Raw genomic sequence first — 14,886 nt, 5'->3', positions numbered from 1 at the left:
CTACCTGTCCCAGACCTGCTGTTTTCAACTCTCTAGAGACCGCAGGAGTGGTAGAGATACTCTTAATGATCGGCTATGAAAAGCCAAAAGACATTTACTCCTGAGGTGCTGACTTGCCGCACCCTCGACAACTACTGTGATTATTATTATTTGACCATGCTGGTCATTGCTGAACATTTGAACATCTTGGCCATGTTCTGTTATAATCTCCACCCGGCACAGCCAGAAGAGGACTGGCCCCCCCTCATAGCCTGGATCCTCTCTAGGTTTCTTCCTAGGTTTTGGCCTTCCTAGGGAGTTTTTCCTAGCCACCGTGCTTCCACACCTTCATTGCTTGCTGTTTGCGGTTTTAGGCTGGGTTTCTGTACAGCACTTTGAGATATCAGCTGATGTAAGAAGGGCTATATAAATACATTTGATTTGATTTAGTGAGGTCGGGCACTGATGTTGAGTGATTAGGCCTGGCTCGCAGTTCGCGTTCCAATTCATCCCAAAGGTGTTCGGTGGGGTTGAGGTCAGGGCTCTGTGCAGGCCAGTCAAATTCTTCTACACCGATCTTGACAAATCATTTCTGTATGGACCTCGCTTTGTGCACAGGGGCATGGTCATGCTGAAACAGGAAAGGGCCATCCCCAAACTGTCGCCACGAAGTTGGCAGCACAGAACCGTCTATAATGTCATTGTATGCTGTAGTGTTAAGATTTCCCTTCACTGGAACTAAGGGACCTTGCCGGAACATTGAAAAACATCCCCAGACCATTATTCCTCCTCCACCAAACTTTACAGTTGGCACTATGCATTGGGGCAGGTAGTGTTCTCCTGGCATCCTCCAAAACCAGATTTGTCCATCGGACTGCCAGATGCTGAAGCGTGATTCATCACTCCAGAGAACATGTTTCCACTGCTCCAGAGTCCAATGGCGGCGAGCTTTACTCCACTCCAGCAGACGCTCGGCATTGCGCATGGTTATCTTAGGCTATCTTAGGCTATCTTGTGTGCCCTACCACTTGGCGGCTGAGCCGTTGTTGCTCTTAGGCGTTTCCACTTTACAATAACGGCACCTACAATTGACAACGTTTACCAGGGAATAAATTTGACTAACTGATTAGTTGGAAAGGTGGCATCCTATGACGATGACACGTTGGAAGTCACTGAGCTCTTCAGCAAGGCTTTTCTACTGCCAATGTTTGTCTATGAATGTGTGCTCGATTTTCTATACAGTTGAAGTCAGAAGTATACATACACCTTAGCCAAATACATTTAAACTCAGTTTTTCACAATTCCTGACATTTAATCTGTCACGACTTCGACCGAGGCAGGCTCTCCTTTCCGTTCAGGTGGCGTTCGGCGGTCGTCGTCACCGGCCTATTAGCTGCCAGTGATCCTTTTCTCCCCCTCCCTATGTGTTTAATTGGGTGCACCTGTTTTGTATGAGGTTGTAATTAGTTGGGCTTATTAGTCAGCCGGCCCGCACGTTTCTTTGTGCGGGATTGTTTGTTTGTAAGTAGTGGTGTTAGTTTTGTGCTACGTGTTTACTGGACTGTGTTTGTTTCCCCCGTGTCTGGGGTTGTTTAAGGAGTACACCCAGTGTGTTAGTAGGGTGGCCTAGTTTGTCCGTGTTCATTAAAGAACATTTGTATTTGCACCTGCTGTTTCCTGCGCCTTGACTTCACACTCCGACACCCAGGCCTTACAGAATCCCGCACCGAGAAAATGGAGTCAGCAGGAGCAGCGGCCAACCCTCTCCCATCGATGGAGGAGCGGGTGCTCCATCATACCACCGTTCTCCACCGTATTGGATCAGCGATGGATTTGATGATGGAGCGAATGGACCGATGGGAGAGGAGTGGTCTCCTCTCTCCACCTTCGGCTCCTCCAGCCCAGGACTCTCCATCCCTCGGCTCCAGCGCTCTCCGTCTGACACTCCCGAGGGATTATGATGGATCGGCGGTGGGGTGCCAGGGGTTCCTACTCCAACTGGAACTGTACCTTGCCACCGTAAGACCCACTCCCTCGGGAGCGGAGAGGGTGAGTGTCCTCGTCTCCTGCCTCACGGGTCGTGCTCTGGAGTGGGCAAACGCAGTCTGGAATGGCCCAGACTCAGCGAAGGAGCATTACCCAGAGTTCACCCGACGTTTTCGGGCCGTATTTGACCATCCTCCAGAGGGCCGAGCGGCGGGAGAACGACTGTTCCACCTTAGGCAGGAGAAGAGGAGCGCCCAGGATTACGCGCTGGAGTTCCGGACCCTGGCTGCAGGATCTGGGTGGAACGACAGGGCCCTTATTGATCACTACCGGTGTAGTCTCCGGGAGGACGTCCGCAGGGAGCTAGCATGTCGGGACACGGCTCTTTCCCTGGATGAGCTGATTGACATGTCCATCCGTCTGGACAATCTGCTGGCTGCCCGCGGGCGTTCTGAGAGGGTCCTGTACGTTCCACCACCCAGCCCCTCCGCTCCTATTCCGATGGAGTTGGGAGGGGCTGTGCCGAGGGGTACCGGAGGAGGAGGCTCTCCCTGCACCAGCTGTGGTCGGAGAGGACACACGGCCGATCGGTGCTGGGGGGGTCCGTCTGGGAGTCAGGGATGGCAGGCGGAACGCTTCTCGATCACCCCAGGTGAGTCAGCACCAAACTCACCCAGAACCCCCTGTTAGTCACATGTTTGTCTTGATTTTTTTCCTTAAATTTTTTCCCTCTTCCCAGCATAGGGCGCTAGTCGATTCAGGCGCAGCTGGGAACTTTATGGATCGCGGACTCGCTCTTAGGTTAAGGGTTCCGCTTGTGCCGATAGATTCTCCCTTTCCCGTGCACTCCCTAGAGAGCCGGCCATTAGGGTCAGGGGTGGTCAGGGAGGCCACAGTTCCCCTGGACATGGTGACGCAGGGGAATCATAAGGAGCGTATCAGCTTTTATATTATTGATTCGCCTGCGTTTCCAGTGGTGCTAGGGATTCCCTGGCTGGCCCGGCACAATCCTAAAATTTAGTGGAGACAGGGGGTTCTCCAGGGGTGGTCAAAGGAGCGTTCTGGAAGGTGTTTGGGAGGTTTGCCTCCGTGTATTGATTATAGAGGTCTAAATGCCATCACCGTGGGGTTTAGTTACCCACTACCTCTCATTGCTATGGCAATGGAATCATTTCACGGAGCGCAGTTCTTCACAAAATTGGATCTCAGGAGCGCGTATAGTCTGGTGCGTATTCGGAAAGGAGACGAATGGAAAACCGCATTTAGTACCACATCGGGCCATTATGAGTACTGGGTTAAAGAATGCTCCAGCCGTTTTCCAATCCTTTGTAGACGATATTCTCAGGGACCTGCACGGGCAGGGAGTGGTTGTTTATATCGATGACATTCTGATCTACTCAGCCACTCACGCCGCGCATGTGTCTCTGGTACGCAAGGTGCTTGGTAGACTGCTGGAGCATGACCTATATGTCAAGGCTGAGAAGTGTGTGTTCTCCAAACGAGCCGTCTCTTTTCTGGGTTATCGCATTTCCACCTCGGGCGTGGTGGTAGGGAGTGACCGCATTAAGGCTGTGCGTAATTGGCCGACTCCGACCACGGTAAAAGAGGTGCAGCGGTTTTTGGGTTTTGCCAACTACTACCGGAGGTTTATCCGGGGTTTTGGCCAGGTAGCAGCTCCCATTACCTCACTGCTGAAGGGGGGTCCGGTGCGGCTGCAGTGGTCAGCAAAAGCGGATGGAGCTTTCAACAGGTTGAAGGTGCTGTTCACGGATGCGCCCGTGTTGGCGCATACGGATCCCTCTCTAGCATTCATAGTGGAGGTGGACGCGTCCGAGGCTGGGGTAGGTGCCGTGCTATCACAGCGCTCTGGTACGCCACCAAAACTCCACCCCTGTGCTTTCTTCTCGAAGAAACTCAGCCCAGCGGAGCGTAACTATGATGTGGGGGACCGGGAGTTGTTAGCAGTGGTCAGTGCCCTGAAGGTGTGGAGACACTGGCTTGAGGGGGCTAAGCACCCTTTTCTCATCTGGACCGACCACCAGAATCTGGAGGATATTCGGGCAGCTAGGAGACTGAACCCACGTCAAGCAAGGTGGGCCATGTTCTTTACCCGATTCCAGTTTACGTTAACGTATAGACCGGGCTCCCAGAACGTAAAGGCGGATGCACTGTCCCGTTTTTACGACTCGGACGATCGGCCCACCGAACCCACTCCCATTCTTCCCGCCTCAAGGCTGATAGCACCAGTGGTGTGGGAAGTGGACTCGGACATCGAGCGGGCGTTACGGGCGGAACCCGCTCCTCCTTAGTGTCCGGTGGGGTGGAAGTACGTGCCGCTTGGTGTTCGGGACAAATTGATTCGGTGGGCTAACGTTCTACCCTCCTCGGGTCACCCTGGGGTGAAGAGGACAGTTGGGAGCCTTCGGGGGAGGTATTGGTGGCCTACCTTGGCGAGAGACGTTAGGGTTTATGTTTCCTCCTGTTCGGTATGCGCCCAGAGTAAGGCTCCTAGGCACCTTCCTAGAGGGAAGTTACAACCCCTCCCCGTTCCACAACGGCCTTGGTCGCACCTGTCCGTAGATTTTCTGACCGATCTTCCCCCGTCTCAGGGGAACACTACGGTACTGGTGATTGTGGATCGGTTCTCGAAGTCCTGTCGTCTCCTCCCGTTGCCCGGTATTCCTACAGTCCTAAAGACTGCGGAGGCATTATTCACCCACGTCTTCCGGCACTACAAGGTGCCGGAGGACATCGTTTCTGATCGGGGCCCCCAATTCACGTCCCAAGTATGGAGGGCGTTCATGGAGCGTTTGGGGGTCTCGGTCAGCCTGACCTCCGGTTATCACCCTGAGAGTAATGGGCAGGTGGAGAGAGTGAACCAGGAGGTGGGTAGGTTTCTGCGGTCGTATTGCCAGGACCGGCCAGGGGAGTGGGCGAGATAACATGATTATGGAAAATCCTGAATAAATCATGAATAATGATGAGTGAGAAAGCTACAGATGCACAAATACAGTATCATACCCCCAAGACATGCTAACATCTCACCATTACAATAACAGTGGAGGTAAGCATTTTTTGAGGAAGGGGTATGATATGTTGTGCGTCTAACTTCCTCACTCATCATTATTCACAATTTATTCAGGACTATCTGTAATCATGTTAGCATCCACATTAATTAGTAATAATCCGCAGTATTAGACTTAAAACGAATCACCCAGCGATCATACACTGTTTACCAGGGCTACTGACGTTAAGGCTAATCTTAAGATGGTGCTGGCTAAAGCTAAATCTGGCGAGTGTAGAGAGTATAGAGATATTGTTATCCACGTCGGCACCAACGATGTTAGGATGAAACAGTCAGAGGTCACCAAGTGCAACATAGCTTCAGCGTGTAAATCAGCTAGAAAGATGTGTCGGCATCGAGTAATTGTCTCTGGCCCCCTCCCAGTTAGGGGGAGTGACGAGCTCTACAGCAGAGTCTCAGCACTCAATCGCTGGTTGAAAACTGTTTTCTGCCCCTCCCAAAAGATAGAATTTGTAGATAATTGGCCCTCTTTCTGGGACTCACCCACAAACAGGACCAAGCCTGACCTGCTAAGGAGTGACGGACTCCATCCTACCTGGAGGGGTGCTCTCATCTTATCTACCAACATAGATAGGGCTCTAACTCCTTTAGCCCCACAATGAAATAGGGTGCAGGCCAGGCAGCAGGCTGTTAGCCAACCTGCCAGCTTAGTGGAGTCTGCCAATAGCACAGTCAGTGTAGTCAGCTCAGCCATACCCATTGAGACTGTGTCTGTGCCTCGACCTAGGTTGGGCAAAACTAAACATGGCGGTGTTCGCCTTAGCAATCTTATTAGGATAAAGACCTCCTCCATTCCTGCCATTATTGAAAGAGATCGTGATACCTCACATCTCAAAATAGGGTTACTTAATGTTAGATCCCTCACTTCAAAGGCAGTCATAGTCAATGAACTAATCACTGATCATAATCTTGATGTGATTGGCCTGACTGAAACATGGCTTAAGCCTGATGAATTTACTGTGTTAAATGAGGCCTCACCTCCTGGTTACACTAGTGACCATATCCCCCGTGCATCCCGCAAAGGCGGAGGTGTTGCTAACATCTACGATAGCAAATTTCAATTTACAAAAAAAAAAATGGCGTTTTCGTCTTTTGAGCTTCTAGTCATGAAATCTATGCAGCCTACTCAATCACTTTTTATAGCTACTGTTTACAGGCCTCCTGGGCCATATACAGCGTTTCTCTCTGAGTTTCCTGAATTCCTATCAGACCTTGTAGTCATAGCAGATCATATTCTAATTTTTGGTGATTTTAATATTCACATGGAGAAGTCCACAGACCCACTCCAAAAGTCTTTCGGAGCCATCATCGACTCAGTGGGTTTTGTCCAACATGTCTCTGGACCTACTCACTGCCACAGTCATACTCTGGACCTAGTTTTGTCCCATGGAATAAATGTTGTAGATCTTAATGTTTTTCCACCTTAATCCTGGACTATCGGACCACCATTTTATTACGTTTGCAATCGCAACAAATAATCTGCTCAGACCCCAACCAAGGAGCATCAAAAGTCGTGCTATAAATTCTCAGACAACACAAAAATTCCTTGATGCCCTTCCAGACTCCTTCTGCCTACCCAAGGACGTCAGAGGACAAAAATCAGTTAACCACTTAACTGAGGAACTCAATTTAACCTTGCGCAATACCCTAGATGCAGTTGCACCCCTAAAAACGAAAAACATTTGTCATAAGAAACTAGCTCCCTGGTATACAGAAAATACCCGAGCTTTGAAGCAAGCTTCCAGGAAATTGGAACGGAAATGGCGCCACACAAAACTGGAAGTCTTCCGACTAGCTTGGAAAGACAGTACCGTGCAGTACCGAAGAGCCCTCACTGCCGCTCGATCATCCTACTTTTCCAACTTAATCGAGGAAAATAAGAACAATCCAAAATTTCTTTTTGATACTGTTGCAAAGCTAACTAAAAAGCAGCATTCCCCAAGAGAGGATGGCTTTCACTTCAGCAGTAGTAAATTCATGAACTTCTTTGAGGAAAAGATCATGACCATTAGAAAGCAAATTACGGACTCCTCCTTGAATCTGCGTATTCCTCCAGGGCTTAGCTGTCCTGGATCTGCACAGCTCTGCGAGGGCCTGGGATCGGGAGAGACACTTAAGTGTTTTAGTACTATATCTCTTGACACAATGATGAAAATAATCATGGCCTCTAAACCTTCAAGCTGCATACTGGATCCTATTCCTACTAAACTGCTGAAGGAGCTGCTTCCTGTGCTTGGCCCTCCTATGTTGAACATAATAAACAGCTCTCTATCCACCGGATGTGTACCAAACTCACTAAAAGTGGCAGTGATAAAGCCTCGCTTGAAAAAGCCAAACCTTGACCCGGAAAATATAAAAAACTATCGGCCTATATCGAATCTTCCATTCCTCTCAAAAATTTTAGAAAAAGCTGTTGCGCAGCAACTCACTGCCTTTCTGAAGACAAACAATGTATACGAAATGCTTCAGTCTGGTTTTAGACCCCATCATAGCACTGAGACTGCACTTGTGAAGGTGGTAAATGACCTTTTAATGGCGTCAGACCGAGGCTCTGCATCTGTCCTTGTGCTACTGGACCTTAGTGCTGCCTTTGACACCATCGATCACCACATTCTTTTGGAGAGACTGGAAACCCAAATTGGTCTACACGGACAAGTTCTGGCCTGGTTTAGATCTTACCTGTCGGAAAGATATCAGTTTGTCTCTGTGAATGGTCTGTCCTCTGACAAATCAACTGTACATTTCGGTGTTCCTCAAGGTTCCGTTTTAGGACCACTATTGTTTTCACTATATATTTTACCTCTTGGGGATGTTATTCGAAAACATAATGTTAACTTTCACTGCTATGCGGATGACACTCAGCTGTACATTTCAATGAAACATGGTGAAGCCCCAAAATTGCCCTCGCTAGAAGCCTGTGTTTCAGACATAAGGAAGTGGATGGCTGAAAACTTTCTACTTTTAAACTCGGACAAAACAGAGATGCTTGTTCTAGGTCCCAAGAAACAAAGAGATCTTCTGTTAAATCTGACAATTAATCTTGATGGTTGTAAAGTCGTCTCAAATAAAACTGTGAAGGACCTCGGCGTTACTCTTGACCCTGATCTCTCTTTTGACGAACATATCAAGACTGTTTCAAGGACAGCTTTTTTCCATCTACGTAACATTGCAAAAATCAGAAATTTTCTGTCCAAAAATGATGCAGAAAAATTAATCCATGCATTTGTTACTTCTAGGTTAGACTACTGCAATGCTCTACTTTCCGGCTACCCGGATAAAGCACTAAATAAACTTCAGTTAGTGCTAAATACGGCTGCTAGAATCCTGACTAGAACCAAGAAATTTGATCATATTACTCCAGTGCTAGCTTCCCTACACTGGCTTCCCGTTAAGGCAAGGGCTGATTTCAAGGTTTTACTGTTAACCTATAAAGCGTTACATGGGCTTGCTCCTACCTATCTTTCCGAGTTGGTCCTGCCGTACATACCTACACGTACGCTACGGTCACAAGACGCAGGCCTCCTAATTGTCCCTAAAATTTCTAAGCAAACAGCTGGAGGCAGGGCTTTCTCCTATAGATCTCCATTTTTATGGAACAGTCTGCCTACCCATGTGAGAGACGCAGACTCGGTCTCAACCTTTAAGTCTTTACTGAAGACTTATCTCTTCAGTAGGTCATATGATTGAGTGTAGTCTGGCCCAGGAGTGTGAAGGTGAACGGAAAGGCTCTGGAGCAACGAACCACCCTTGCTGTCTCTCCAGGGCCGGTTCCCCTCTCTCCACTGGGATTCTCTGCCTCTAACCCTGTTACTGGGGCTGAGTCACTGGCTTGCTGGTGCTCTTTCATGCCGTCCCTAGGAGGGGTGCGTCACTTGAGTGGGTTGAGTTACTGACGTGAACTTCCTGTCTGGGTTGGCGCCCCCCCTTGGTTGTGCTGTGGTGGAGACCTTTGTGGGCTATACTCGGCCTTGTCTCAGGATTGTAAGTTGGTGGTTGAGGATATCCCTCTAGTGGTGTGGGGGCTGTGCTTTGGCAGAGTGGGTGGGGTTATATCCTTCCTGTTTGGCCCTGTCCGGGGGTTTCTTCGGATGGGGCCACAGTGTCTCCTGACCGCTCCTGTCTCAGCCTCCAGTATTTATGCTGCAGTAGTTTATGTGTCGGGGGGCTGGGGTCAGTTGGTTATACCTGGAGTACTTCTCCTGTCTTATCCAGTGTCCTGTGTGAATTTAAGTATGCTCTCTCTAATTCTCTCGTTCTCTCTTTCTCTCTGAGAACCTGAGTCCTAGGACCATACGTCAGGACTACCGGGCATGCTGACACCTTGCTGTCCCCAGTCCGCCCAGCCTTGCTGCTATTCCAGTTTCAACTGTTTCTGCCTGCGGTTACGAAACCCCTACCTGTCCCAGACCTGCTGTTTTCAACTCTTAATGATCGGCTATGAAAAGCCAACTGAGATTTATTCCTGATTATTATTTGACCATGCTTGTCATTTATGAACATTTTGAAAATCTTGGCTCTCTCTAATTTTCTCCTTCTCTCTTTCTCTCGGAGGACCTGAGCCCTAGGACCATACGTCGGGACTACCGGCCGTGGTGACTCCTTGCTGCCCCCAGTCCGCCTGGCCTTGCTGCTATTCCAGTTTCAACTGGACCTGCTGTTTTCAACTCTTAATGATCGGCTATGAAAAGCCAACTGAGATTTATTCCTGATTATTATTTGACCATGCTTGTCATTTATGAACATTTTGAAAATCTTGGCTCTCTCTAATTTTCTCCTTCTCTCTTTCTTTCTCTCGGAGGACCTGGGCCCTAGGACCATGCGTCGGGACTGCCGCCCGTGGTGACTCCTTGCTGTCCCCAGTCCGCCTGGCCTTGCTGCTATTCCAGTTTCAGCTGTTCTGCCTGCGGTTATGGAACCGCCACCTGTCCCAGACCTGTTGTTTTTCAACTCTTAATGATCAGCTATGAAAAGCCAACTGAAAATTATTCATGATTATTATTTGACCATGCTTGTCACTTATGAACATTTTTGAACATCTTGGCATAGTTCTGTTATAATCTCCACCCGGCACAGCCAGAAGAGGACTGGCCACCCCTCATAGCCTGGTTCCTCTCTAGGTTTCTTCCTAGGTTTTGGCCTTTCTAGGGAGTTTTTCCTAGCCACCGTGCTTCTACACCTGCATTCTAGCTGTTTGGGGTTTTAGGCTGGGTTTCTGTACAGCACTTCGAGATATTATCTGATGTACGAAGGGCTATATAAAATAAAATTGATTGATTGATTAATGTAGAAGTGTTTAGAGACATTCTATTCTTATTTATAATAAAAGTGACTACAAGATAACATAATACATTATTTACCATTCATTTCTATTTGGGCAAAAATCATCTGAAATGTCTCATTGCAGAAAGACATGGCATCTTTCAAATCATCACGTTCTTGGATCCAAACAAATAACGTATAAATGAATACAAATAGTATCTGTGGCATTGAAACAGTCTGACATGAGAGTATCTGAGTTACTTACTTGTATACATAGAAAGGGTCTCGTTCTGTCCTACAGTCGTGTTATCTCCAGCCACTGCAGTGACCGTGAAGAGGTACTGCACTCCAGCAGTGAGAGCAGTAACATTAACAGACGTTCCTGTGGTATTCTGACTGCCACTGATATTACCACCAGTCCATTCTACTCTGTAGAAGGATCTGTTTCCCTTTGGTTCAGTCCAGTTCAGAGACACAGATGATGTTGTGATTTCAGTGAACATGAGGTTTCTGATGACTGCGGGCTCTGTGTGTGCAAGAAAGGGGGTTTGAGGGACAAAAGACAATAGAGTGTCTTCAAACATTGACATTGCAGGCTGACTTGTGCAATCCAGTACACATTGTGAGAGAGTTTGTGAAACAAATGTCACTCAACACTAGTCTTTGATACAAATACCATCAAATAAACAAGAACTTCTGAACAAAGATATGAAACAAAACATGCAGTGTTACCCCTATATTCATTTAGCAAATTGTTTCCACACTCCAAAAAATATGATACAATAAAATATATACAGTGACCTCCAAAGTGTTGGGACAGTGATATATTTTAGTTTCGTTTTAGCTCTGTACTCCAGCACTTTGAATGAGGTTAAATTGCAGACAGTCAAATTTCATTGGAGGATATGTTCATCCATTTCAGATGATCCGTTTAGACATGACAGCACTTTTTGTACATAGCCCCCCCCCCCCCCCACCCTCATTTTAGTGGACCAAAATGTGTATTAAAGGAGTAAAATGTAAAATATTTGGTCCCATACTTAGAGCACACAATGGCTGGAACCAGGTTGTGACTTTACAAATTTGTTGGATGCATTTACTATTTGTTTTGGTTGTGTTTCAAATTATTTTGTGCCTAATAGAAATGAATGGTAATTAATGTATTATGTCATTTTGGAGTCACTTTTATTGTAACTAAGAATAGAATATACACTACATGACCAAAAGTACGTGGACACCTGCTCGTTGAACATCTCATTCCAAAATCATGGGCATTAATATGGAGTTGACCCCCCTTTGCTGCTATATCAGCCTCCACTCTCCTGGGAAGGATTTCCATTAGATGTTGGAACATTGCTGTGGGTACTTTCTTCCAGTCAGCGACAAGAGCATTAGTGAGGTCGGGCACTGATGTTGAGTGATTGGGCCTGGCTCGCAGTTTGCGTTCCAATTCATCCCAAAGGTGTTCGGTGGGGTTGAGGGGCTCTGTGCAGGCCAGTCAAATTTTTCAACACCTATCTTGACAAACCATTTCTGTATGGACCTCGCTTTGTGCACAGGGGCATTGTCATGCTGAAACAGGAAAGGGCCTTCCCCAAACTGTCGCCACGAAGTTGGCAGCACAGAACTGTCTATAATGTCATTGTATGCTGTAGTGTTAAGATTTCCCTTCACTGGAACTAAGGGACCTTGCCCGAATCATGAAAAACAGCCACAGACCATTATTCCTCCGTCACCAAACTTTACAGTTGCCACTATGCATTGGGGCAGGTAGTGTTCTCCTGGCATCCTCCAAAACCAGATTTGTCCATCGGACTGCCAGATGCTGAAGCGTGATTCATCACTCCAGAGAACATGTTTCCACTGCTCCAGAGTCCAATGGCGGCGAGCTTTACTCCACTCCAGCAGACGCTTGGCATTGCGCATGGTTATCTTAGGTTATCTTCTGTGCCCTACCACTTGGCGGCTGAGCCGTTGTTGCTTTTTGGCGTTTCCACTTTACAATAACAGCACCTACAATTGACCGGAGCAGGTATATCAGGGAAGAAATTTGACGAACTGATTAGTTGGAAAGGTGGCATCCTATGACGATGACACGTTGGAAGTCACTGAGCTCTTCAGCAAGGTCTTTCTACTGCCAATGTTTGTCTATGACTGTGTGCTCGATTTTATACACAGTTCAAGTCGGAAGTTTACATACACCTTGGCCAAATACATTTAAACTCAGTTTTTCACAATTCCTGACATTTAATCCGAGTAAAAATACCCTGTCTTAGGTCAGTTAGGATCACCACTTCATTTCAAGAATGTGAAATGTCAGAATAACAGTAGAGAGAATGAATTAATTCAGCTTTTATTTCTTTCATCACATTCCCAGTGGGTTAGAAGTTTACATACACTCAATTTGTATTTGGTAGCATTGCCTTTAAATTGTTTAACTTGGGTCAAACATTTTGGGTAGCCTTCCACAAGCTTCCCACAGTAAGTTGGGTAGATATTGGCCCATTTCTCCTGACAGAGCTGGTGTAACTGAGTCAGGTTTGTAGGCCTCCTTGCTCTCACACGCTTTTTCAGTTCTGCCCACAAATTTTCCATGGGATTGTGGTCAGGGCTTTGTGATGGCCACTCCAATACCTTGACTTTGTTGTCTTTAAGCCATTTTGCCACAACTTTGGAAGTATGCTTAGGGTCATTGCCCATTTAGAAGACCCATTTGCGACCAACCTTTAACTTCCTGACTGTCTTCAGATGTTGCTTCAATATATCCACACAATTCCCTCATGATCCTATCTATTCTGTGAAGTGCACCAGTCCTTCCTGCAGCAAAGCACCCCCACAACACCAACCCCTGTGCTTCACGGTTGGGATGGTGTTCTTCGGCTTGCTAGCCCCCCCCTTTTTCCTCCAAACATAACAATGGTCACTATGGCCAAACAGTTCTATTTTTGTTTCATCAGACCAGAGGACATTTCTCCAAAAAGTATGATCTTTGTCCCCAAGTGCAGTTGCAAACCGTAGTCTGGCTTTTTTATGGCGGTTTTGAAGCAGTGGCTTATTCCTTGCTGTCGATATTGGACTTGTTTTACTGTGGATATAGATACTTTTGTACCCTTTTCCTCCAGCATCTTCACAAGGTCCTTTGCTGTTGTTCTGTGATTGATTTGCACTTTTCGCAACAAAGTACGTTCATCTCTAGGAGAAAGAACGCGTCTCCTTCCTGAGCGGTATGATGGCTGCGTGGTCCCATGGTGTTTATACTTGCATACTATTGTTTGTACAGATGAAAGTGGTACCTTCAGGCATTTAGAAATTGCTCCCAAGGATGAACCAGACTTGTGGAGGTCTACACATTTTTATTCTGAGGTCTTGGCTGATTTCTTTTGATTTTCCCATGATGTCAAGCAAAGAGACACTGAGTTTGAAGGTAGGCCTTGAAATACATCCACAGGTACACCTCCAATTGACTCAAATGATGTCAATTAGCCTGTCAGACGCTTCTAAAGCCATGACATAATTTTCTGGAATTTTCAAAGCTGTTTAAAGGCACAGTCAACTTAGTGTATGTAAACTTCTGACCTACTGGAATTGTGATAGGGTGAATTATAAGTGAAATAATTGGTCTGTAAACAATTGTTGGAAAAATTACTTGTGTCATGCACAGGGTAGATTTCCAAAACGACTTGCCAAAAGTATAGTTTGTTAACAAGACATTTTTGGAGTGGTTGAAAAACGAGTTTTAATGACTCCAACCTAAGTGTATGTAAACTTAGAATAGAATGTCTCTCAACACTTCTACATTAATGTGGATGCTAACATGATTATGGAAAATCCTGAATGAATCATGAATAATGATGAGTGAGAAAGCTACAGATGCACAAATACAGTATCATACCCCCAAGACAAGCTAACATCTCACCATTACAATAACAGTGGAGGTAAGCATTTTTAGAGGAAGGGGTATGATATGTTGTGCGTCTAACTTCCTCAATCATCATTATTCACAATTAATTCAGGACTATCTGTAATCATGTTAGCATCTACATTAATGTAGAAGTGTTTAGAGACATTCTATTCTTATTTATAATAAAAGTGACTACAAGATAACATAATACATTATTTACCATTCATTTCTATTGGGCAAAAATCATCTGAAATGTCCCATTGCAGAAAGACATGGCATCTTTCAAATCATCACGTTCTTGGATCCAAACAAATAACGTATAAATGAATACAAATAGTATCTGTGGCATTGAAACAGTCTGACATGAAAGTATCTGAGTTACTTACTTGTATACATAGAGAGGGTCTCGTTCTGTCCTACAGTCGTGTTATCTCCAGCCACTGCAGTGACCGTGAAGAGGTACTGCACTCCAGCAGTGAGAGCAGTAACATTAACAGACGTTCCTGTGGTATTCTGACTGCCACTGATATTACCACCAGTCCATTCTACTCTGTAGAAGGACCTGTTTCCCAATGGTTCAATCCAGTTCAGAAACACAGATGATGTTGTGATTTCAGAGGCTGTAAGGTTCATGGTGACTTCAGGCACTGTGTATGCAAGAGAGGTGGGTGGGGGA

General features: G+C 46.4%; 1 protein-coding gene across 5 annotated transcripts in view; it reads right to left on the bottom strand.

The window, feature by feature from the left end:
* LOC129855020 (receptor-type tyrosine-protein phosphatase beta-like) overlaps positions 1-14,886 on the bottom strand; it is a 113,268-nt gene that overhangs the window by 54,534 nt on the left and 43,848 nt on the right. For all 5 annotated transcript variants that reach the window (XM_055922261.1, XM_055922258.1, XM_055922259.1 and 2 more), the window contains exons 3-4: positions 14,597-14,857; positions 10,575-10,835 (exon numbers count right to left, since the gene is read on the bottom strand). In XM_055922261.1, coding sequence (XP_055778236.1) covers positions 10,575-10,835; positions 14,597-14,857 — 522 coding nt within the window. The remainder of the gene's footprint in view (positions 1-10,574; positions 10,836-14,596; positions 14,858-14,886) is intronic.

This window comes from Salvelinus fontinalis, chromosome 5 (genome assembly GCF_029448725.1).
Source record: "Salvelinus fontinalis isolate EN_2023a chromosome 5, ASM2944872v1, whole genome shotgun sequence".
In the NCBI taxonomy this organism is placed as follows: domain Eukaryota; kingdom Metazoa; phylum Chordata; class Actinopteri; order Salmoniformes; family Salmonidae; genus Salvelinus; species Salvelinus fontinalis.
The sequence above is the reverse complement of the archived record's forward strand: the minus strand, read 5'-3'. Positions and strand labels throughout refer to the sequence as shown.